The sequence below is a fragment of the Pimephales promelas genome, chromosome 22 (genome assembly GCF_988280905.1).
Source record: "Pimephales promelas chromosome 22, fPimPro1.hap1.1, whole genome shotgun sequence".
Lineage (NCBI taxonomy): Eukaryota > Metazoa > Chordata > Actinopteri > Cypriniformes > Leuciscidae > Pimephales > Pimephales promelas.
The window spans coordinates 10,800,935-10,828,290 of NC_142790.1; the positions used below are offsets into that span (position 1 = coordinate 10,800,935).

Here is a 27,356-nt window from a genome sequence, read left to right on the forward strand (position 1 = left end):
CACTGTAGCATACTCTGAAACGTACTTAATGTTACTTCATACTTCTCTACTGTATAGAATAAAACAGTATAGGCCTATGTGACAAAATAATTATGTCCGAATTTACAGTACTCATAAAAGAGTAGGCAAAAAGTACCCAGATGACCTACTTCTAATGAGATATTTAAGTGTGCATTCGATGGACACTCTATCACTGTAAGCGTAAAACATTTTGTTTTATTTATTAGTTAAAATAGGTATAACCAGCCCGTTCTCATCCTTTAGCGTCACATAGAACGCTATATGACAAAACGGCGCTATACTACGCACATGGCACCCTTTATCTTTAATATTCACGTGAACCCAAGGCGTCATAAATCCTTTAGTGTAATATCAGACTACCCTACCCTACCCCACACCTAAACCTAACCATCACAGCACGTGTTGTATTAACGGTAACGGGTGCCATGTGCGTAGTATAGCGCCGTTTTGTCATATAGCGTTCTAGTGTATAATTATAAGTGTATAATTGTTGATAAAGGATGAGAATGCGTTGGTATAACTCAACGTTTTTAATAATTACAAAAGCTAAATAATTGATCAAAGCCTACTGATTAATTGGGCAAACAATTGATGATTAGTCAATTAATCGTTCTAACAATTGTTAGATTTATCTATTATCAAAATGATCTTTGGTTGCATCCCTACCCTGAAATGTACAATATCAGAACACATTGTACAGACATATTGTACACAATGCAGTGCACTTGGCTTGACCTTGAATGTAACAAATGAACTGGCAATAATTATAGATGCTATGTTCACTTTTTGTTATTTCTTGGTTAGGCTGACATTTTTTGCATAAAATATAAAAGAATAACTGGTTTCCATTCACATGAAATGTGATGAGCTCTTGTGACAACAATGAATTGTTTGGAATATTTATTGTGAAATAATGGCTAGACTCTGAGTCTCTCTGTGTGTGTATATCACATGTATGTGTATTAACCGTCTTAACTCAAAGCAACTGACACATTTTTTTTTAAGTTAAATTTGCTAAATTACCCCACCCCCCCACCCCTCTTATTTTTTAGTGGCATTTTTAAAACGACAAAGAAAGTTCTGTAATTTTTCAAGGTTTTGTTTTTCCCTCTTAATCAGTTAGCATCAAAGGGGCACACATGCATAAATAATTGGCTAATTCACTTAAAGGGGCCAGCGTAGATTAATTAAGTCTGAATTCTAATTATGTTTTCCTGTTTTCACCAACTGACATGGTTGTTGTTCGACATAAAGCTATTAGTTTAACAACAATTAGTATTTTGTGAAAAAGGGTGCTCTAAAAATACATGAGGACAGAGCTGCAGTGAGGGTCTGTACAAAGCGAGCTAGCACTTTCATCAGTCCTTGTTTCAATATGAATTTAAAATAGTCAGATCTTATTGCAGTGTTTGTGAAATATATTCACACATATATGAGTGTCATCGGAGAATCCTATAGTTACAGTTCTGAATTCCCGTTGGATGAAGTGGCTTTAAAGCTTGTAAAATCTCTATAAACTCATCTGTGACTGCACATCCTATATTAATGCAAATTGCTACATTGCGTGGCAACAGTAAACAGCTTTCATTTAGCCTAATGAGCTACTTGGCAGATGAATGGTTTATTCCAATGATTAATATTATTAAATATAAATTAAACATCTGTGACTATTGCTGTAGCCGCCAGTAACCCATTCGAGGTAGTGTTATAGTGATTTTACCATGCTCTGGGGTGCCTACAAACACCACTTTAGCACTGTAACACCCTCGCATGACTTATTTCTGTATTATTCACTGTTACAGATTGTTGTAAATGCAGAAAAACAGAGGTAAGAGCCCAAATGTCCAATGCCAAAAAAAAAAAAAAAAAAAAAAATCACAGGTTTTGACTAATATTGTAAGTTATCACGGACATCTTATTCTTTATTTTCCATTTACAGCAGACAGAAATGAAATAGCTTCTTTGATGAGAAGTCACTGTTTATGGGAGATGAGTTACAGAGTACTTAGTGTGCACCTTTTTACAAGATCATTCAAATTAAGATCCTTGGAATGTCGATGCTTTATAGTCCTGGATTTTGGATTCGTGCATGTAAGTGTGTGTGTTTAAGCTTAAGGTTAAAGCTGTAGCATAGAGGACAGAGGCTGTCAGCACATCAACAGGGCGAGAGAGAGATTGTCGTAGGGCTTGTTTACCGCAGCCAGCAGAAGAAAACAGTCAGACGTAAATGAGGGTTGACGGTTTCATGAAGCACAATTGGTTGAAGGCAGATTCAATGTGACTGCTCTGAACTGGGCAATGATCCGTACAGTATGCAAAATTCACTCTGGAACTGGTCTATGCCCACCAGCCTTACGCCCAGCCGAACGGATCCCAGGCTGCAGAAGGCATCCGTGTTCCCAATTCCTTTCGACAACAATCACATTCTCTTATAAAGCTCATGCATTTCTCTTGTCATCCATTAGAGGATTTCTTGCTCTTCTTTGTCCAGTGCACAGCATATAGTGACATCTTGTTAGTGTTCATTGAAAGAAAAGGCATAATTTTCACTTCTAACAGCAGACTGGATGCCTCTGGATGCCCCCCACCACCCCTTTCTTGTTGTATAGTGTGTTTAAGGCAGATATCAGCTGGGTTACTTGGCATCTTATACCAGCCCGACGCTGAATTGCTGATGCACTGGCTATGTATATTTGTTAAGTATTTATGATATTAAAAGAATGTGGCAGTTGCTCAGTGTTTGGTGACAGAGTTTGGCACAAGGCCCCGCTGATGAATAATGATCATTACCTTGTTTTTTCACAGTAAGGTTGATTCATTTCGATGTTAAACAGAAGATTGCTGATCCCAGAGCATGTTTCTGTTTAAATACAAACAGAGAGATGAGTCATCAACTGCATATTATTCACTGAAATATACATGCTTTATTCCAAACGAGTGTCTTAGCAAAAATGACCAAACACCAAACTTATGTTTGCTGGCACAGATTACAATTAAGAGAAACAGACTTCTTGTAAATCATTTTTTATTGGTGTATAATTTGTACAATGTATTTTTTTTTTAAACGCATTGTTTGACAAGATTAAAGTAAAAAATGCAGTATTTACAGCCCGGTCTCATCCCAAGGCGTCATATACTGACGTTTTTGTCAATGAGTCAACAACCGACGCACATGTCACCCTTTAGCGTCAATATGAGACGCCAAGATATATATGGGCCAGAAGGCGGCTCCTAGTGGTCTAACCCTAACCCTACCCCAGACCTAAACTTACCCATAACCGAAGCGTGTTATATTGATGCTAAAGGGTGCCATGTGCGTCGGATTTAGACGCATTGTCAAAAGCGTCAGTTAGATGACGCTCTAGTATGAGAATGCGTTGGTATTTATCTTTGATCGTTATAATTTCAAGTAATAATGTTGGATCGGGTGGTGATGGCGCAGTGGATAAGACACATGCCTTTGGTGTGAGAGACCCGGGTTTGAATCCACTGTGAGACACCAATGTGTCCCTGAGCAAGACACTTAACCTAGTTGCCCCAGAGGCCTGCGACCTCTGACATATATAGAAATTGTAAGTCGCTTTGATAAAAGTGTCAGCTAAATGAATACATGTAAATGAATCAATTTTAAAATATTTTTCAATAGGTCAAAATGTATTACATTCATAAATAATTATTGCAGAATAAACAAAAGAACATGTCCAGTGTAAATGGCACTAAATTGAATAGATTGCTGTAGGTTGTCCAGTATCAGGTTTGCAGTCAGTGATATTAAGAACAGTGTTGAAATTTCTAAAGCTAATACTAAATGATTTACTCATCTATCATAATAATCTGGTTCATTTGGGGGCTTTTCTCAGGACATTTTTATACTTTATAATAAAACATTAATCGCATATAATAATAATGATTACAATCATTTCTAAAACAAAGTTGTAGTGTTTGTCTCTGGTGGTTGCAGTATTGCACCAAACAGGGCAGATTAAAAAAAAAATCGAAGAAGCTTTATTAATTGTGTTAGTCAAGCTATAACACTAAATGTGGTTTATAATGCATGCAAAGTCATGGATGTTCGTGTGTACATGTGCAAAAATTCATCAGGGAAAAATAGAGGTATACGACAATGCTGGTGTGACAACTTCAGAAAGTAATTAAAGAGATTTGTTTCTGGGAGATAATTGAAATCCACCAGTGTAAGGGAGCGCTGGACGGATAATATGAAATGTTGAATTGGTGAGGATAATTATGTGTCATTCTGCTTTTGGCAAAATCATTATTTGCTTATTTCTCAAGTGGTGGCCCAATTATCACTTGTAAATTTCCTCGCGGGACATGCACCAAAACGTACAAAATAATAATAATAAAAAAAAATATTCCAACAATAAAGTTTCGGTCATGCTAGAATGACTACACATAAAAAATGGAGGATAAAAAAGATACTTAATTGACACATTTAAAATATCTGGTCAGTCTCGCCATTTTCCTGTAGAGAAATTGATTTGAAGACAGTAGGGGAAAAAGCAAATGGTTTTTAAATAAGTTACAATTAGATTAGCATTAATCTCAGCAGTGCAAATGAATGTGTGGCTTTAGGGCTTGTTGGATGTTAAAGCAGATTTCTAAACTCTGCTCCAGATTGGAGTGTGTCCTGCTCAACTTTAATTGCTCTGTCATGTAAGATGAAAAACATTTCCCACTTAAACTGCTGTCTTTAAGATGATGTTTTATGTTTTGATTATTTGTACGCTCTGTTCATATGTTTTGCAGTGTTTATCGCTGTAATCTGTGCCATTGAGGGCTCATTTACATATTTTAGATTTAAGTACTGCAATCACAGATTTCGGATTTCATGAAAAAAAAAAACCAATAATGAATAAAAAAGACTGTTGTTATTATTATAATTTTTAATGACTAATGGGGCAAATTTCCATGATTTTTAAACACTCCAGTGATTATTTCTTATGGTTGGTTTATTTTTAAAGTCACTTGTATAAAACTTGAATACAAAGACCCTATTGGACATTTTCACTGTTATTGCTCAGGAGTCAGGATAAAAAGTAAAGTTGAACACATTGAACCCATGTTCTTTATTCCAGTGCGCGGTTATTGTTTTGACTCCACTCAAAAGCTACAATAAAAATGTGATGATGGAATTTACAGAAAGGGTGTACTGGAATACAACAAATTAAACAGTCAGATATACAACATTTTTATTTATTTTTTACACAAAAAGTACAAAAAAAATTTGTTGTTTACATTTATTACATTAATGTTGGACTTGTAGAAACAATTTTTAAAAGTAAAGGCATGGGTATTTAAGTGACTGCCCCCTACAAATATTTCTGTACACATCTTTATTTATTTTTATTTATTTTTTCATATTTCTGCATAACATGTTAAAGTTTCAGATTTCGATGTTCAAGTTTCTGTGAGAAAACCTGGTTTATGTTTTTTAATTTGGTACAAGGGCTCTCATCCTATTTTCTTCTTTGTGTGTTTGAGCCTTTATGCTGCTTGCAATGTGTTTATGATGATTTGCATATTCATATGCACGGCAAACCTCCAACATTTAGTGTGCATAAAAATTCATCTTTTTTTTTTTTTTTTTTTTTGGAGGAGAAAACGTTGTTTTTCTCGGGTTGGGGTGGGATTTTTGTGAGGGTGGGGGTTGGACATTTTAAGTATTTTAATGTGACCTTCATCAGGCATTCATGTCAACTTATCTATTTATGATTCCAGTTTCTTCCACTCTGTTGTTCAATTAGCGCTTGACCCCTTTAGCGGCGTTGTAAATTAAATGACATTTCCGTGTCGTCCCATATTTAAAATACTGCGTTAGTTGCGGATCAGAAATGATGATCTTCATTCTGCAGCTAATTTATTCATTTAACAATTTCCCTCCAGAAGTTGCAGCAGAAGGCTGTGGAGCAACCTGAGCAGAAGAAATCCAAGTCGGCTGAATTTCTGATGGGTGAGTCCCGCGTGATGAGTTATTGCTCATAATTTGTGTAAGGATTAATTAACTAATTACAGACAAATGGCTCTGGGCTAAATTTTGCTCTTGCTTGTCAGGGCGCAATTTGTAATTATTTTAATCATTTCTTCTTCTTCTTCTCCTTCATCTTCTTCGTCTTTCTCTCTTTCCCTCTTTTATACACACCCTTCCTCTTCGTGATTTGGGTTTAATTTTAACCTCATTGTGTTTCTGTGTCATTTTAAGAGGGAGGGATTTTTCGTTTGTGATTAAATGTGCTGTGGAATAATGTGCCACTCTGACCTTCTCCTTTTTATTTTCATATGCGTTCTATCTTTCTGTCCTCAGCAGAAAGAGGCATGATGGAAGGTGCAGTGAATCCTGCGTTCCAGGAGGACTCGGAGGAAGAGAGTGAGATGAGAGGTGGCGATAGCACGCTTGTATCCCGGGCCACAGTTCAGGCCACAGTTACGGCACGAGGTGAAACTTCACGCTCTCCCACCCTCTGTAACGCAGGTCTTACATTCCACTGCAGCCTGTCCCAACAGGTATCTGTGTAGCATAGGTGAATTTACAGCAGCAGATTAAAAAAAAAAAAAAGTGTATGTGCTAGATCTGCGTGAGATGATATCATGTTTTAAATGCGCTGCTCATCATTTAAAATAATCCAGTTTAGACCTAGACCGGGAACATACGCCTTCCTGTCATAGCAGGTTATGAATCAGATATCTGGTTTAAAAGTGTATAATTGTACGAATACTTTCTTGCAACCCTGTTTATTTTCAACGTCAACAAAAAGTAAGCCATTGGTAGATTGTCTTCTGAATGGAAATAAGGAATGTGCTTGAAAACATTAGATTTCATTTGGTGACACTAGTGGTGCAGAATTACACACTTCAGCTTTAATACTGATTATCTTTAAAGAGCAAATGACATTTTGTGACCGTAAACACATTGACATGACCCATGACTTTCAGCTGAGAGACAGTGACATCATTCATTTGAGAGAGATCATGTCTTTTGTTCATCTCAGATGTCAAGATATAAAATCAAGAAACCTTACTGCCGTACCTTGAGTGCAGCAGGCGTAATGATATGTCGCAGTGCCTGAAAATAGGATAATACCTAGCTGGGGACTATTTTCAGGCGCTGCGTCTTATCATTACGCCTGCTGCACTCATGGTACAGCAGTAAAGTTTCTTGATTATTACGCAGGAATAGAGTATAGTTCCTAGCCATATCAGCCTATGGGTAGCATGAACATAATGAACAGCAACGGTCCTAGTACTTAGCCTTGTGGTACGCCATACTGAACTTGTGATCAATAAGACATTTCTTCTTTAATGCTACAAACTGGTAACAGTCAGATAAGTATGATTCAAACCATGCTAATGCAATTCCACTAATGCCAATACAATTTTCGAGAATGTTGTGGTCAATGGTATCAAATGCAGCAACAGGATTGAGTAACACTAATAGAGACATACAACCACGATCGGATGATAAGAGCAAATCATTTGTGACTCAAATGAGAACAGTCTCAGTATTGTGGTACGGTCTCAATCCTGACTGGAAATCCTCGCATAAACCATTTCTTTCTAAAAAGGAAAATAGATCTGAGGATACTAGTATCTTTCACAAAAAGGGTAGATTTGAGATCGGCCTGTAATTTACTAATTCTTTAGGATCAAGTTGCATTTTTTTTTTAATAAGAGGTTTAATAATAGCCAGTTTAAAAGTTTTTGAAACATACTGTATCCTAGTGACAAAAAAAAATAATTAATGACATTAAGAAGAGGATCTCTGACATCTGGAAGCATTTCTTTCAGTAGCTTAGCCGGTATGGAGTCTAACAATGTTGTTGATTAGATGATTTAACAAGTTTAGACAATATTTCCTCTCCTATTGCAACGAATGCATGGATTTTTTCCTCAGGGAGACTACAATGCACTGCCTGATGCGATACTGTAGTAGATGGTTGCATACAGTACAGTAGTTATAATTTTCTCTCTAATATTATCAATCTTGTAAGTAAAGAAGTTCGTTACTGCTATGCTCTTTGGAAAATTCAGAAGTAGAAGGTGTATTTCTTGTTAATTTAGCCACTGTGTCAAATAAATACCTAGTGTTTTTTTTTTTTTTTTTTTTTTAAGAGAGTCGAAAGCAGACCCAGCTTTTAAGGCATTTCTATACGCAATCGTGCTCTCTCTTTCCACGTAATTCAATGTTTTCTTCCATTTGCGCTCCATTTTCTGGCTGCTCTCTGAGTGAAGGCACTGAGTGTGCTCATTGAACCATGGCGTTGGACTATTTTCTTTTATCTGCTTTAAGAGCAAATGAGCTACTGTGTCTAAAGTCCTGGGAAAAACAGTCAAAAGTTTCTGTCGCAATATCAAATTCTTCTAAGCTTTCTGGGATGCTGAGGAGATGAAACTGATCAGGAATATCAATTAATAATCTTTAGTGGCAGACGTGATAGTTCTAACATATTTGTAACACAGAGTCGGCTTTGCAACCTAAATGAAGTATACATGAGACTAGATAATGATCTAAGATGTCATCGCTCTGCTGCAGAATTTCAATGCCTTTAAGATTGATTTCATGAGACAATATTAGATCTAAAGTATGATTATGACAATGAGTGTGTCCTCCTGACACGTGTTGACTAACTCCAACATAGTTCAGAATGTTTCTAAATGCCAATCCCAATGCATCTTTTTTATTATCTGCATGTGTATTAAAATCACCAACAATGAACAGCCCATCCGTAGGATCGCATCATGTAACTGCCGCTAAAGGGCGCCTAAAGCGTCAAATGTTGAAGCATGGTCAAAAGGTGACGCCTTGGGGTGAGAATGCGTTGCAATTAAGACAGTACTAACTCTGATAGAAAGTCATCAAATTCTTTGATAAAGTCTGTATGGTGCACTGGTGGTCTGTATACAGTAGCCAGCACAAATGTCAAGCGCAATTTAGTAATATAAGCGATTTAAATAAAAGCTAGCCATGTCAGATTAATGTGATAAGCAATATTAGACTATATCTAACATATGTTAAAGAGTAAGTGATATCTTTGGAAAACAGTTTCGACAAGTCGAACCACGAACAGCGTGCCAAGTAAGTTGAACTGTATGAAGTTCAGCGAACTTCTGAACTGTTTGAACGTCGTTCGTGGTTCGACTTATCGAGACTGTTTTCCAAAATGGCGCTGCCTGTATACAAGAAGTGAACTGTCTTTATAAAATATCTTCTCTTATTAAACGGTCTGTACACTTACAAAGTTGTCAATGCTTCTTTTTTTATTTAGGGACCTTCATTATGTTACTGTGGTAATGTGGGGCTATTTTGAGCCATGTTAGTGGTATTAACTTGCAATTTCTTTTACTTATTATATGGCCATTTACTAGCTTTATACACTAAACAGTTTTTAGAGATAAAACTCTTTACATTTGATTATCATGAAAACAAATCTCAGAGAGCGGTTGACTAGGGACCACTGTTTTATTAGACCAAAGGTTGATTTCACACCGGAGTTCTCCTTTAATTCCTTAGTTGGCTGTTAATGATATGCTAAAGCCCACCAGCACATTTACGTGATGTATTTTGTGATGTCAGAAACAAGGAGAAAATACTCAGCATTGGTGCTGACTTATGAATAGAGTGCCGAAGTTTTGACATCACTTTGTAGGACTGCTCGGACGTTTGCGGTGCATGGGTTCCCTCGATCGAAAAGCTATGCATTTTCCCCAAAAGACTTTTGGAAAATCGCAAAAAAATAAATAAATAAATAAGATCTGTGTTCAACAAGGAGTTGTGACCCCTACATGTTGTGTCTATCAAGATAATCTTTACTGTAATCTTTTTTAGTTAATTCAAATTGTATATATTTTGATGCCTATATAAAGTTTTTTAAAAAAAACAACAACAAGCAGACATAATAAAGTTTAAAAAACCTTATTAACCCACAGACCTTATTTCAGGTGATTTAGCAAAAACCCATTCAAAAAACCCATAGACTTAAGGGCGAGGGAACCAGAACTGCTAAAATGCCAACTCCCTTCCGCATTTTGGCCTACAAAGTGACTTCGGCACTCTATTTGCACGTGGTTTATTTAAAGCACATTTCAAAACACCACACATTAATTAATACACAACTTTAAAGCTTGATTTTCACCACAGGGGGACTCTAAATAAAACTGTGAGGACATTGCTTCCTCATTTTGAAACAGCACTGCACACCACTGATGCATTAATAATAATAATTATATATATATATATATATATATATATATATATATATACATATATATATATATATATATATATATAAAACAGATACGTGTAGGTGATTGCAGTTCCTGTACTTCAACATGCGAGTTAATTACAATGTAGTTTATTTCTCATTTAACTAATTTTATATTACTAATAACAGAGATTTAATATAGAATACAACGGAAAGCACAAAATAGGCAACGGAGCAAGTAAATAATCAAAAAACAGAAGAAGATACAGTTGGAGTGGAGTTTAAATTTCAGACGGCTCCTGTCTTTGTGTGCGTTGTGAAAGCTCACAGAGCACTGGAATGAACATAGTGTTTTAGCTGGCAGGCATATTCCCGCATGTAAATAATTCAAATGATTATCAAATTCAAGCTGAGATCAAACCTTAGCTTTCGCCTATGCATAATTTCAAAAGTAAAACCGCTGTGTTAAATTCCTTTGATAAATACTACATCAACGTTCATTTCACACTGCAAAAGAAAAAAATATATATATAGAAAGGACAGATCATTTTGTCCTAAGAGAAGATGTCTTTTGGCTGTTTTTGTGAATTCTGTCAGCATGTACAGTAGTTGAGAATGTATTTACTTACATGTACGAAAATGGCCTGATTTCCCCACCCTAAATCTATAAGCAGGCTCCCTAACAAATCAGTGTTATTCTAGCTGCATCAAACTTCGTTGCAGCTCTGCATTATTAATAGTGTGCATGAAGAACAGAGGAGAGTTTGATTAAAGATGAGAAACACTGGAAGATGGCCAGGCCATAGTTAAATCAAAGATATTATTCAAAGACATCATTTCAAAGACCGCCAACGTTATGCAAATATGAATGCTCAGCCCCTTCCAACAAAAACAGATATTGAAGCCAAACTGTGTTTACCGTGGAAAGTGCTTCACTTCAAGACTCAAGTCACTTTAATTTATTTGATGGGTGAATGTCAGTCAAATGGGGTGTTCTCACTAACAACGTTTGAATCGCTTGAGGTCGATCTGTATCAGGCGGGGGATCATTGTGCGCTTTCCCATTGGCAGTTGCAGCCTCACATCGCAGCTCATTTGCATGAAGTCAACACAACTTTGTTGCATTGCCAAAAGTCGCTTTTGCTCATGACGCCAGAAACTGAGACAGTACGAGTAGGAGGATATACTTTTAGATAAATTGATTAGAGAAATTGCAACTTTCACTATGGCTGAAGAAATATAAAAGTCCCATTTTGGGGTTTAAAGATCCAGCTGCCTTTTTGTTAGAAGGTAATGCTCATTGGCAGGATGAGACTGAGAAATATAAGTTTAGCATGATTTATTTATATATATATATATATATATATATATATATATATATATATATATTTATATTGTTTTAGAAGTCAGATTTATTACTGATTTTATTTCTAGTTTGAAATACTTGACAGCTCTCATTGAAAGCCAACTATTTCAGGTCCCTTTTTCGTTAACCGCCATCAGTTTTGCTAATTTGTGGAATTCCTGAAATTCGAAGCATATCAGCTCTTTTATAGTTGAGGTTTGCTCGGAAGCATCTTTCACGGCTTTTCGAGCCAATATGCCAAACCTGGGGTTGAGATATGTAGGTGTTGAGTAGTGAAGAGCAGAGAGCAGTAACTGTTTAACAGGAATAACCCTCTAGCTGCTGGATTTCTATAAAACTCTGGTAAGACGCTTTGATGCCCAAAGGTCAGCAATTGCTAATAAGAAGTCAATGGGATACAGCGTTTGCTTTGTCGCCCCTTCTCTCGCTTTCTCTCCCTCTTTCTCTGACCGGTGACCCCGGAGCAGTGTTAGAGTATTGTCTTTGAAATTCAGGGCTGCTTTACTTATACACGTTTCTTATTAGTTCTTTTGAACACAGGTAACATATGGCAGGTTGTGTTTAAAAGATTGCCTGCTCTGACCTTTCCTAGCATGCTAATTAGGCCCCTGAGCAGCGTCGGGCCCTCTTGAGCGCAGATCAGGGAAACGTGACCGAGCGGGGCCTTATCAGGTAGCCTGTGCCAGCCGGCGAGAGCGGTGTGGACTTTCAAAATTAACATTTTCACATCATGTGCTTCTAATAATCACTAACTTCACCCAGCCCACCAACCATCAACCCCCCTCACTTTCTCTTTTCTCTCTTTTGCCCGCCTGGACTTTCCACAGGAAATGAAGGTGCCCAAAATTACTTTGACCCCTCGTCGGCGGTGGAGGGTGACCCAAGGCGGTCCAGGATGACTGGGGTTGGAGGCAGAGATGAGCTGGAATTAAGTATGCCATTTTTTTCCTCGTAATAGGCCGTCTCAGTTCGTTAAAGCGGGGTGAGCGAGATCACTCACAGCCTGCCAGAATGTGTTGGGCGGGCCGGTCTATGTAAATACTTTTACCAATGGGCCACAAGATTGAGCGACGCTGTGACTGTCATTGCCGAAGGTCACCTGTCATTGGTCAGTTCCATTTCCGATCCCCATGCTTTCCTTAACTTCCTTTAAATGAAGGGGGTTCCTTCCAATATCGCTATGTGCACCTCAGCGCGTCTATTAAAAGCGTGCTCTCGGGAGCAAAGTCATATGCATGTTATAATGAAACATGGCTATTAACAGAAAAGCCATTTTGACTATATCTGTTGGACATCACCATCCTGTAATATTACACAATCCTCACAAACCTGCAAACCTTTGATAATGACACTCCAGAGGTGGGGGGACCTTCAAATGATATTTTGCATAAATTTCATTGCTGTCAAATGACTTACATTGGACTTACTAGCGTGTTATTATTAGCTCTGAGCTATAATCATTTAATGTAAATGAAGGTCAGGAATTAGTGTCAGTTGTTGGAAATTCATGCCATATGTTCCTTTATGTTACATTTGGACTTCGCAATCCATGCGAAATCAGACAGTGAGAGGTGTTTGAGAGCACAGCAATAAAATGTACCATCCGTCAGCTGAAATATTATTCAAATTTGATTTTTCTTCCCAGAGTTCATGAATGAAGATGAGAGGAACCTTTATGAGAAACTTTCCGAAATGTTTCAGGAAGAAGACGCCTCCACTGTCATAGATTTACCAGGTAAAGATTTTTGGAAAGAAAACAAAAAATGTCGTAAATGTCTCAATTGTTTTTATCCAGCCATCTATGGGATCAAATAGAAAATTTGCTTGTTCTTATCATTAGGAATTTTAGGAGACACCTCTGAAACAGAGTATATGCTTTAATGAAATATAAATCATATGAACTTTGAAAGAGCATCCACTGAGCAGTAGAATTTTCCACTGGACTGAACTTATAACAACGCTCTGTTCTGTGAAGACATGTGAATGTTGTGGAAAATAAATTACACCTGCCAGATTTACAAAATATTGATTGTCTTTTATTTAACTTCATTATGAGATGCATGTGATTCTACATGTAGGATGTTGTTACCCAGCAGGATGCTTTTGTTGTAATTCCCCAAAAAAGCATTGAGCTCTCAGGTAGGCACTGAGCTCAACTTCCTGTGCGAGAGCCATTGTTGTGTGTGACTCCAGTGTTTGTCCCATTAGCAGAGGGTCGGATTAAGTCTCTCTCCCAAGTAGAGTGTCGGGCTTATGCTGCTTTTGTCTTGGTGTAAAATGCTCTCAGTGGATCGGTTGAGGTACCGCACAGCAGTTGTAATTGGTTTGCCAGACCGTCATTGGGTTTAGGCCTCACGGTACACACGAATACGGTGTTAGCTGTCTAACACTCAACTGGATTGTTGTGGATTTAGCTGGAGTATATAGATTAGCCTCTTCACTTTTGTCTTAGAATGCTCATAAAATCCCTCAAAGAAACAGAAGGAAAGAGGATACAGGATTAACACACAAACAGTAGAAGGAGGAGGACGATCATGGGTAGCATCCATCCATAAGGCTTTAACACAATCACAATAGACTTGAGACAATTGCCTGCAAGCCTTCTTCACCGCCACCTCCTGTAGTCCAAAGTCTGGTAATTCTCTAAATATCTCTCCACACTTCTAACACTTAAATGGGGTTTGGAGCATCATTAGCAGAATGGGCACAGTCCAGTATGCAATGAGTATAACTAGGGGAACCCATTTGGCACTTCAAATATTCTTTCCAGTGGCAGACAAAACATCATGGGTCATACATTCGACGCAATGCAGCACAAGGCGCGACGCAAGTGTTCACAAAACGAGGTGTGTTCAGGCACATTGTTGGCGCGTTGCTATTTTGAGGCAACAAAAATAGACAGTGGACATTCACATTGACCAACTGAAACCTGGTCTAAAGTCAATGGCGCAATATTTTTTTTGTTATTTAAAGAGCGTGTTAGTAATGTTCGTCTATAGTCGGGTCCACAATGCTCGTACACTTTGTCCTTAGATGGTCTTCTCGCACGCTTTAACCTCGTGCATGAGCAGATCCGTTTCCCTGTTTGCAAGCGGAAAAACTGAACGCTAGAGAAGGGTTAAGTTTTAACGCTTGGAAATACCGCCATGTAAATAGCAAATATGACATGGCGTGAATGCATCTAGCTTTTAAAGGGAATGGGAGATGAGACTCTGATTGGTTTATTGTACGTTACGCCCAAAACACACTCATTACTCTTTAAGAGAATAGGGGCAACCCTTTTAGACCATGCATGGCCGGGTGTGCCAACCGTTTTCTTTGTCATTACATTTATATTTATTCATTTAGCTGACACTTTTATCCAAAGCAACTTACAATTGCTATGTCAGAGGTTGCACGTCTTTGGATCAACTTAAGTGACACTTTGGGACACTTAGTGACACTCAGGGACACTTTGGTGTCTCACAGTGAATTCGAACCTGGGTATCTCACACCAAAGGCATGTGTCTTATCCACTGCGCCATCACCACCCCCATTATACTAGCAAAAATGGTTTCGGACATGCCCTAAGTGCACTCGCACCGTATGCTTTAGACCATGTGCTTATATCGTTAAAATAGTGCCCCATGACCCAATGCAAACAACTTGTGAGGTTCTCTGTTCCAAAACCATGATAGCCGTCTTGATGTCTACTTCTGGATTTGGAACACTCCAAATAGTATGTGTAAAAAATAAATAAATAAATAAATAAATAAAAAAAGAGCTCCTCCTTTAGAGCAGTTGATTTCATAAGAGTTGAATGTAAGTTGTAATATTATGCTAAGAGTAATAATATATAAACAAATATTGGACTATAATAAAATCTATTTTTATTTGGACTGAATTTAACTATTTGTATTAATACTTTTTGGTATTAAATAAATTGCATGTAAAACCAAACCAGCATCTTGCTGCTTCTGCCATCGTGGATAAATGCTTTCACTGAGCCTGTCATAATCTATTATGAGATTGCTTGATGCATGAAGGATACATGCTGTGCTACCTTAGAATTGGCCCAAAAGAAGGTATCTATATTTTTGAACATCCATTACATAAGCACCGTGATTGCCTTAAAATGCTGTCTAGGTAGGCAGCTCTCTAGGTTTTTTAACAGAGCTAATATGTATCTTTGCACTTGATCCAGGTGTTTCCCCATTTGTGTGTTGTGTAGCACTGTGAAGCTAGTGCAATCACATTAGGGCTTCATTAGCACTACTCAGTTTGATTAACTCACTGGTTTAATTAAATCGTGCTTTTGTGTAATTTGGTTCAGATGAGGGATGTGTCTAAACCTCTGAGCGGGGCTTAACATCACTATCACTGACTTTTCAGACTTGTGTTTGACGTGTCTTCGCTGTATAACCATAGTGCATGTGTATGTTAGGTATGATGGTGTCTGAGCATGTTGAGGATGTTGAACCAGTGGCTGAGGATGGATTGAGGGATCGACGTAGGACTGAACTGCTGGAAAGGAGAGTGGAGGTCATCCCTCAGTATGTGGAGCAGCTCAGAGAGCGTGTGCAGAAAGACATGATCCCAGTGGGCAAACCTGTGCTGGAACAGGTCAGTTATATATAAGCCCATAAGCCTCTGCTGGTCAGAATGATCTGTGCTCTGAAGTTGCTCATATCACAGCCGGACTTATTATACCCAGTCTGCAGTGTGTCTGCTATGGAAGCCCTGAACCGCAACCTAAAAAAAATCTGTTAAAAAAAAAAAAAAAATCTGTAATAAAAAAATAAAAAAAAAATCGAGCATTTCGAGATTAAAGTTGAAATATTTTGAGATTAAAGTCGAAATATTTCGAGATTACAGTCAAAACATTTCGAGATTAAAGTCGAAATATTGTGAGATTAAAGTCGAAACATTTTGAGATTAAAGTCGAAAAATTTTTAGATTAAAGTTGAAACATTTCGAGATTAAAGTCGAAATATTTTGAGATACGAGAGTACGAGAATACAGTCTTCCGTAGAAGCTGCTTGCTTCTGCATACGTGCGCCGGAATAGACTTTAGCCAAAGGGAAAACCAAACCGGAAAACACTTTTCAGACTGGATGGAGAAATCCAGTCAAAGATTCCAGTCAAAGAGCTGCCTATCCAGAGATTACAGCCAAAACATTTCGAGATTAAAGTCGAAATATTGTGAGATTAAAGTCGAAACATTTCGAGATTAAAGTCGAAATATTTTGAGATACGAGAGTACGAGAATACAGTCTTCCGTAGAAGCTGCTTGCTTCTGCATACGTGCGCCGGAATAGACTTTAGCCAAAGGGAAAACCAAACCGGAAAACACTTTTCAGACTGGATGGAGAAATCCAGTCAAAGATTCCAGTCAAAGAGCTGCCTGCCTATCCAGAGATTACAGCCAAAACATTTCGAGATTAAAGTCGAAATATTGTGAGATTAAAGTCGAAACATTTCGAGATTAAAGTCGAAATATTTTGAGATACGAGAGTACGAGAATACAGTCTTCCGTAGAAGCTGCGTGCTTCTGCATACGTGCGCCGGAATAGACTTTAGCCAAAGGGAAAACCAAACCGGAAAACACTTTTCAGACTGGATGGAGAAATCCAGTCAAAGATTCCAGTCAAAGAGCTGCCTGCCTATCCAGAGATTACAGCCAAAACATTTCGAGATTAAAGTCGAAATATTGTGAGATTAAAGTCGAAACATTTCGAGATTAAAGTCGAAATATTTTGAGAGACGAGAGTTCGAGAATACAGTCTTCCGTAGAAGCTGCGTGCTTCGGCATACGTGCGCCGGAATAGACTTTAGCCAAAGGGAAAACCAAACCGGAAAACACTTTTCAGATTGGATGGAGAAATCCAGTTAAAGATTCCAGTCAAAGAGCTGCCTACCTATCCAGAGATTACAGTCAAAACATTTCGAGATTAAAGTCGAAATATTGTGAGATTAAAGTCGAAACATTTTGAGATTAAAGTCGAAACATTTTGAGATTAAAGTCGAAATATTGTGAGATTAAAGTCGAAACATTTCGAGATTAAAGTCGAAATATTTTGAGAGACGAGAGTTCGAGAATATAGTCTTCTGTAGAAGCTGCGTGCTTCGACATATGTGCGCCGGAATAGACTTTAGCCAAAGGGAAAGCCAAACCGGAAAACACTTTTCAGATTGGATGGAGAAATCCAGTCAATGATTCCAGTCAAAGAGCTGCCTACCTATCCAGAGATTACAGTCAAAACATTTCGAGATTAAAGTCGAAATATTGTGAGATTAAAGTCGAAACATTTTGAGATTAAAGTCGAAACATTTTGAGATTAAAGTCGAAATATTGTGAGATTAAAGTCGAAACATTTCGAGATTAAAGTCGAAATATTTTGAGAGACGAGAGTTCGAGAATATAGTCTTCTGTAGAAGCTGCGTGCTTCGACATATGTGCGCCGGAATAGACTTTAGCCAAAGGGAAAACCAAACCGGAAAACACTTTTCAGATTGGATGGAGAAATCCAGTCAATGATTCCAGTCAAAGAGCTGCCTACCTATCCAGAGATTACAGTCAAAACATTTCGAGATTAAAGTCGAAATATTGTGAGATTAAAGTCGAAACATTTTGAGATTAAAGTCGAAACATTTCGAGATTAAAGTCGAAATATTGTGAGATTAAAGTCGAAATATTTTGAGAGACGAGAGTTCGAGAATACAGTCTTCCGTAGAAGCTGCGTGCTTCGGCATACGTGCGCCGGAATAGACTTTAGCCAAAGGGAAAACCAAACCGGAAAACACTTTTCAGATTGGATGGAGAAATCCAGTCAAAGATTCCAGTCAAAGAGCTGCCTGCCTATCCAGAGATTACAGTCAAAACATTTCGAGATTAAAGTCGAAATATTGTGAGAATAAAGTCGAAACGTTTTGAGATTAAAGTCGAAATATTTTGAGAGACGAGAGTTCGAGAATACAGTCTTCCGTAGAAGCTGCGTGCTTCGACATGTGTGCGCCGGAATAGACTTTAGCCAAAGGGAAAACCAAACCGGAAAACACTTTTCAGATTGGATGGAGAAATCCAGTCAAAGATTCCAGTCAAAGAGCTGCCTACCTATCCAGAGATTACAGTCAAAACATTTCGAGATTAAAGTCGAAACATTTCGAGATTAAAGTCGAAATATTGAGAGATTAAAGTCGAAACATTGAGAGATTAAAGTCGAAACATTGTGAGATTAAAGTCGAAACATTTCGAGATTAAAGTCGAAATATTTTGAGAGACGAGAGTTCAAGAATACAGTATTCCGTAGAAGCTGCGTGCTTCGGCATACGTGCGCCGGAATAGACTTTAGCCAAAGGGAAAACCAAACCGGAAAACACTTTTCAGACTGGATGGGGAAATCCAGTCAAAGATTCCAGTCAAAGAGCTGCCTGCCTATCCAGAGATTACAGTCAAAGCATTTCGAGATTAAAGTCGAAATATTTTGAGAGACGAGAGTACGAGAATACAGTGCTAGACTTAGACTTTAGCCAAAGGGAAAACCAAACCGGAAAACACTTTTCAGACTGGATGGAGAAATCCAGCTTTATGCATACATGAATGAATGAATGAATGAATGAATGAATGAATGAATGAATGAATGAATGAATGAATGAATGAATGAATGAATGAATGAATGAATGAATGAATGATGCATATATATAGCGCTTTCAAATGTCTACTAGGCCTACACTCAAAGCGCTTTATAATCATATCAGAGAATCTCTCCTCAACCATTAGTGATTATTAAATCTGAGGAAATCAGAGGATCCGGCCAAATGATTGGATACAGAATGATGCATTTAAAATGTATCCAGAATGTATTTTTGGTGAAGAGAGAGACAGAACAGTTACTAGTGTTCTCAACCCAGATAGTGTTGCCTAGCCTAGACGAGCACGAGATCACCTCAAAAACACTTTTTAAAAGTAAAAGCTACTATTTTGTGTTAATCCATGGCAGTTCGACTTCACAAGTGCATTTCTTTACACACACAAACACACACACACACACACACGCATGTGCACTCTGAGCCAGTGGACGCGCACTGTTAATGCACACACTTTAGACTGAATTAGACTGTATTATCATAATGTTTTGACTTTAATCTTGAAATATTTCGAGTTTAATCTTGAAACATTTCGACTTTAATCTCGAAACATTTCGACTTTAATCTCGATGCATTTCGGCTTTAATCTCGAAACATTTCGACGTTTTTCTTTATGTTGCGGTTCAGGACTTCCATAGTCCGCATATCTCGAGAGATGACGCAACAAACTTTGTATTTTAATCTACAAAGCTATCGGGTTTTGTTCAGAATATACTGTTCTTTAAGCACTCTCAGTTTTTATGCTTTTACTTGTGTTATTTTAGCCGTTTTTTCAACACTATCTCACGACCAATTCGTACGAATTCGACGCATGATTAAAAAGTGTCTAATTCGTACTAATTCGTACGACCTCACTCGTACTAATTCGTACGATTTGTCTAAACCCACGTGATGGTTAAGTTTAGGGGCGGGGTAAGGGGTAGGTCATTCGTATGAATTCATACGAATTGGCCAATTCGTAAAATATGTACGATTTAGCAAAATCGCATTAATTCGTACGAGTGAGGTCGTATGAATTGTTACTAATTAGCCACTTTTTAATCATTCGTCGAATTCGTACGACTTGGTCGTGAGATCGGGTTGGTTTTTTCAGTTTTTAACTGACAAATGGAGGGAATGGGACAAATGGGACATGACACAATTTGGAATCAAATCAACTGCATGAGCAGTTTTTGTACTGTCTAAGAAGTTACCTTGCACCATCCTGACTAAAATGAGTGAATTGATTTGGATTTGTTTTCAATCAGTTTTACTGTACATATATTAGCATGTTGCTAAGCTGTATTTGCAATCAACATTTTTTCACTTCATCCACTATGTATGTTGAATTTGTTTTTCACTGAGCTTGAATTGTCTTAAAGTACAACATAACCATACTGCCCATCTTTAGAAAGTGTTTCCTTGCCTTAAAAGGCTCACTGAGTAGACACAATGTGACTTTTTACTTTAATTTTTGTATTCTATGTTATTATTTTGTATTATATATTAGGTTATACATTGTTTTGGTGTATATTTATTTGTAAACGTGGCCCAGATGTATTGTTTATGGTGAAAACCCTCCGTGAATGTACATTTATAGGTAATATAGTGTACAATAATTTCATGTCATTTATGTCTGCAGAGAAATTATTGTTTTGTTTTTCATTTGAAACCAAAGCTAAAAAAAAATCTGGAGCTTGTCAGCTTATCTGAGATTTTGCAGGTCATATTCTAGGCGCTTCAATCTTCAACTGAATGTTTTTCCATATGGAGGAGTTGTCAAAAACACAAAATGCTAAATTACGTTGAACAAGATCAGAATTAGCCAACATATTCAAGCTGTAATCAGTCTTTGGCAACATATGACTGAAATGCGAATTAAGAGATACACATTAAATAGAGAATGTGAAGTTGAAGTGAGAAATGAATGCGTAACGAGCGGATGGAATGTAATGGTTATGTTTGAGTCATGGCGTGTGTTGAATAATCACTCTTGCTTTATGTGCGACTGCAGATACGAGCTTTATTCTGCTCTCCAACTGTTCGGAAAACACAACATTACCCCTACCACACTCCACAGCTATTTCACAATAATGTGTGTTTAAGCAGCACAGGATGTACCACTGTCAGTCAGCTAGTAAATAAAGTCTTTTAAACGTGCTGACTGAATTCTGTGGTGTGTGTCTGTAGGGTTTGCCTGAAGATTGTATTAACAAGTCTCTTTAGATGTTCTGAATTCAAGTTAGCCGCACATACAGTTGCAGAATGCAGTGTGTTGGTCCTAAACAAGAACATGGATTTTCCTTTTTGGCAGGAAGAGCATTCAGAGCGAGGGAAGACAGAGGGAAAGGTGTGGGCGAGGAAGCAGAGAGTAATGTCGTTCTTAAGGGGAAATTCAAAGGTACTGATGTGTGTCCAGAAAAAGGAAAGATTACTGTAGGTATGTCAAATGAGATTTCCTGAGGTACAGGAGCTGCTGCTGAGACCTTCTGCTGTCTTTCCCCATCAATCACACTACTATCACTCAAACACACAGTCACAGGCTAACATGGACAATGCTATACAATTATATGCCATAGAACATAAATAGCAAGCATTCTTAATAAAATACATGCACACATTCTATGGGAATAGCATACTACCATAATAATAGTACTATTTCTGCTGTAAAAAAACATGTTTACTGTTAACAGTTTGCGCAGTTTTGTTATAGACAGAATCACCATATGATGTTATTGCTAATATATTTAGTGTAGATTTAATACTATTCTGCAAAAAAAAAAGTATTTTGTAAGCTATAAAGTAGTTTTCCGTCCCAATCATAACCATTGTGTTAATTTATTTGAGCAAGACGCATATGTCATAACAACAGCAAAATTTACTTTAAATCTTAACATTATTCTTACGTTGCTTTGCACTGCTAGTAAGTGAAACGTTTTACTCTACATTATCATTTTTACAGTGACATAGTCACTGTTGAAGTTGGTGTACTACGTCACATTTTAAAATTATGGTTCTTCAAAATATTGAATACAATTTTTGTTAAGAAAGTTTTCGTAATATTCAAATGTGTAATATTTGCTTCTGCAGATCAGGCACATAGACGCAGAGGAAGCCGTTCTGCAGGACAGACTGTACTCTGTGTTCCAGCGGTGCGTAAATTTCTCTACATCCAATCTGATGTGAAATAATCATTAATCTGTGTTTCCAAAGCCATTTACATTTTGCTGACATTTGTGAGGAGATGTAATATACTCCACATTGTATTGTCTCTACCAGTGAATTCTGGGTAAGTTGCCAAAGGCGAGGAAATCTGTCCGTGTCATTGGACGCAAAGTAGCATCAATTTCATCCTGTTCACTTCAGTCTACATCCCTCTCTCTCTCGCTCTCTCTCTGTTTCTGAGTGTCAGGCCTGCAGGCTCGGCTGTGTTTAAGTTTTTAATAATTGTGCAGCGCCACACAGACTGATCTTATGAAATCAGGGATGTTAGTTGGACACTGGTACAGAGGTTTGTTAGATGACCCTCTCCATGTCCTCTCATATTAGCGCTGGATGGCTGTTAGTCATATTAGACTTCTGTATCAGATCAAGACCACACCACCAGTATTCAATTAATGTTATGACACATCCATTTTTTACAGATTTCCAACACTTTCAGTCACAGCATTGTAGAATCTGTCATCTAGTGTGGCCTGGATATCTGATATTACTTTATTTATTTGATTTTGAATGGTTTGGCTGATGTTGTACTAATTGCTTAACATTTGGGTTAAAAAAAAAAATATATATTTTTTAATAAAATTATTTTTGTTGACATCCTCAATTGGAAGAATAATTTAAAAATTGTATGGTATTGTATGTCCTCATTTCGATAGCAAAGTAAACATGTGTCTGTATGTGTATTATCAGGGCGGAGAATCGCTTGCAAAATTCTTTGCGTCAACAGCAGGCTGAGATCATCGACCAATATGGAGAAATTATTGAAGAGAATGAAAACACAGAGCCACTTCACTGGCAGGTACACACACACTCACTCACTCACTCACTCACTCACTCACTCACTCACTCACTCACTCACACACATGCACGCGCACATACACACCATTTCTCTTGCAGTGGACATATCTCTGCCTTTATGAAAAGCTTGAAGTATCACAGTTTTAAACTGCATTATAATGAACAGCACAATATATAACAATTTTGAAAGCAATGCAAATTGTCTAATTGCTAGGGTTATCAAACAATTAATCGCGATTAATCACAGCCAAAATAAAAGTTTGTGTTTACATAATATATGTGGGTGCACTGTGTATAATTATTTATATATATATATATATATATATATATATATATATATATATAAATACACACACATGCATGTGTATTTAAGAAAAAAAAATATACATACAAATTTATATTTATATATAATATAAATTATATCTAAATCTATATGAAGAGTTCAGATGCAAAAGCCTCTAAGTGCCATTTGAAATTTTCTTCTAAAATGATCATTTTTATCAAGCTTGTATATTTAAGTTCAGTAATTTCACTTAAATGACAATCATTGTCATTTAAGTGAAATTACTGAACTTAAATATACAAGCTTGATAAAAATGGTCATTTTAGTAGAAAATTTCAAATGGCATTTAGAGACTTTTGCATCTGAACTCTTCATATACAGTATATACATGAACATATTTCTTAAAAATATACAAGCATGTGTGTGTATTTATATACATATATATATATATATATAATAATTATACACAGTGCACCCACATATAATATGTAAACACAAACTTTTATTTTGGATGCGATTAATCGCCATTAATCGTTTTGACAGCCCTATTGCCAACTAGCAAACCAACCAGAGTAGCAAATATTGCACCACAGCACATTATTTACAGACAGTATTCTTTCATTTGTTGCCAAGAACAATAGTATTTCTTTAAGCTTTGTTATAGGAAAAAGAGGATGCCAATCAATTAAATACTGAGCAACTAACTGCCTCTGTTTGAACCATGTGGTCGTACAAGACTGATGTCATTCCCTTCGATGTCAGAAAGATCATACCATTATTTAAAAGGCAGAAATGTCAAAAAATTTCAGCAATAATAGTGAAAAATTCAGCAATAATAGTGAAAGCACACATTATATTTGAACCTATTTAAACGTAATGCTGATAAATGGGCACATGCAAATTGACTGAAATTATAAAGAAAGAACACAAAGGTAGAAATAACGTGAATGTTTTAAATGTTCTTTCGAGTTAAATACACGCTAAATAGAGCTGAATCAAATAACGTGATTAAGTTCAGTATCCTGTTAATGACATCAGTCATGGGGACAGACATATTTCACGTTTCCTGAAAATATGCAAGGAATGAAAGCGTATGGGAACAGGTAGCTGCACCTAAGTCTTCTGATTTAACCAAATCTAAAGGAAGAGGACATCAGCCAAAGTAGATGGTTCAGTTGTCGCGGCGAGGTTTTGCGTTGTAATGACTCCTGTAAGAAGGCCTCAACCGTAACTGCAGCTTTGGTTTGCAGACAGAGAGTCAGCTTTGAGGGAGGCAGTAAACGCAGTGAGATTGTAGTATAATTCCTCAGCCTGGCATCCGTGCCCCCCAGTCACTGTTCCATTATCTCTCAAATTGCTGTGTTTCAGAGAGATAAAGATATTTTATGGCTTGCTGACTTGAAACAACCCGCACAGCCAGAAAAGCAATGGTCGACCTGCCACGCATAGTAATTTCATTGGTAAATGACAAAATCTTTGTTTATATGACATTTCCAAAATTACAGTGGCAGATGAATCTCAAATATAAAATGTCACATTTGGCATGCAAAACTATGAAAATATATTTCTGTACAAAATTCATGGAGGCATTTAATTTAGAACGTGTTTAATAACTAAGCCTGCCTGCATCGGTAATCCTGCCTTCAGGACTCGAAAAGATTGTCATATTTATTCACTAGATCCCCCCCTCAACCCCCCCCACCCCACCCTCCTTCATTCTCACGCCAAAAATTTTAAGGGTAAATGTTCATTGTTAATTAAGATTTACTAATTAAAATGAAAATAATTAAGGAGAAAGCTTAATCTTGGAATATTAGGCTATACTTAGAAAGAAAATAAGTTTTTTTTGTGTGTATACATGAGTGTGTGTGTTTGTTTGTTGTTGTTGTTTTTTTTTTTTTTGGGGGGGGGGGGTGAGGGAAGGGGGGTTGTTTCCTGTTTGCAGTGCGTGTTTTGTCGATCTGTCAGCGAGGTTTCAGCAAAAGCTGGCCTGCGTGCCGGAAAGTGAGGGATAAGAAGTGTTAAGGATCCAGCGTGCTGCTATAATGTCATCTAGGCGAGTGTTATGGCGTTACGCCTCTTACGCCGCAGCTGCAAGGAATGCAACGGCCTTTATTTCCTGGAAATCTGTCTCTGTTTCAAATCGCATACTACTTTAACTGTTGCTGAAGTATTTAATATGTATAATGTGCACAGAATGCAAAAGTTTTGTTCTGCTGCATGACTTACTACATGTTTCAAAATGTGCAGGATACATTTGAACACACTGCACAGGATAGCATATATATATTAGATGTATTAGATGATAACTGAGTGCCACTCACATGCTACTTGATGAGGTGTGACAGAAATAGTGCATACTATAGTTTGAAACTATGAAATAATACATCACTTTTTAAAATGAGTATACAGTAGGTCAAATTGGGTGTCAAATTTTGTTCGATGGCAGGCATTTCATACTTCATCCCTGAAACGTCATGTTTCTATCCACAAGTTTCCTACGCCCCATGAGGCCTTGCGTCAAAAGTGGGCGCGACTTCCGGTTCGAAGTAAACAAAGCACAATTTGACATGCTTGACACTCGTTCATTCAACAGTTGACAGTCATTCAAGTTATAGCGATCCAAACTAGCTAACGATGTGGGAACACAACCTCAACGAAATTCAAAAGGGTGAAATAACAGTACCTTTACCCTCCGCAGTAGTTGATTGGGAGTATTATAATAACATTATTAATAATCAATACTCATCAAGGCATGGTGACAGACAGTTGTTCGAGCTGACAAACAATTAAAATAAAAAATACACAGTCATTGTGCTTTGGAGTTTGTTCAAAAGTATAAATTAATGTGCTACTTGAATACATTAACTGGCACATTTGGTATTCTGTCAACACAGGCTTTGATCCTGAGTTTTGGTGTAACATCAGTAGTGAACAGCCAATCACATGCTGATAGAGTTTATAGAATATTAAGAATTTAAACAAATGTACACAGGAAGATTCGTCGTCTTTTGGGAGGTGATGGAAACTACAGTCGTTGGCAGGATCAGAGACGGGCTCTGGCAGGATCACTCTGATTTCGTTTTCAGCTTATGTTTAAAACAATCACGTTTAAGCCACTGAATTAGTTTAGTGCGGTTATACATACAACCACGAACAGCACATGTTGTCCCTGAGCTCCGTAACGACATCTCTCATAAAGATTTGCGTCTTTAAATAGTAAAATAATTCTCCGAAAAACAGCTAGCCTCTTCGCTAACTAACACACAAAATACCATTGGAATGCTACTTCCGCCGCCTCACTGGAAGTTTCACCCACTTTATTTTTTACAGGAGCGCCCCTCGGAAACTTGTGGATAGAAAATGTTCGAGTTAGAGCGCATTGAATCAGTGTGATCAAAAGCAGAGCTAGTGTGAGAGTGAGCCATTTTTATCAGAGCCTCTCTGCAATGGCGGTGACAGTATTGTGATGGAGACTTTGTCTAATACCACTGGGTATGTTAGCCGAGGCCGAAGTATTCATAGTACAGTTAGGGGGCAACGGGGAGGCAGGGTGAGGAGTCGCAACGACAATGACAGTAGTCCAAGAGAGGCAGATCTGGCCGCGCCCGCACTGGTCGTATCATCTCACTCATGATCTGTGCCTTTCCATTAATTGCGAGTGAGCTTTTGAACTAAACAGGTTTTGTCTACTTGTGTTTGTATGCCATATGTGCCCCATACATGGAATCAGAGTGCCTACTGTATTTAGTAAATGGAAAATCTCTACAGCAAAAGGCCAACAACCACTACATGCATTCGGTTTGTTTCTACCATTTATTAGTAATGATTTACACAGTTTGTT

General features: G+C 37.5%; 1 protein-coding gene across 2 annotated transcripts in view; it reads left to right on the plus strand.

Annotated features, from left to right (window-relative positions):
* Positions 1-27,356, plus strand: part of ofcc1 (orofacial cleft 1 candidate 1) — a 460,325-nt gene that overhangs the window by 311,967 nt on the left and 121,002 nt on the right. The window contains exons 3-10 of one of the 2 annotated variants that reach the window (XM_089125751.1): positions 5,926-5,992; positions 6,344-6,475; positions 12,432-12,536; positions 13,250-13,339; positions 16,028-16,206; positions 21,524-21,610; positions 22,300-22,361; positions 23,122-23,230. In XM_089125751.1, coding sequence (XP_088981877.1) covers positions 5,926-5,992; positions 6,344-6,475; positions 12,432-12,536; positions 13,250-13,339; positions 16,028-16,206; positions 21,524-21,610; positions 22,300-22,361; positions 23,122-23,230 — 831 coding nt within the window. The remainder of the gene's footprint in view (positions 1-5,925; positions 5,993-6,343; positions 6,476-12,431; positions 12,537-13,249; positions 13,340-16,027; positions 16,207-21,523; positions 21,611-22,299; positions 22,362-23,121; positions 23,231-27,356) is intronic. The other variant, XM_089125752.1, reaches the window with a different exon arrangement.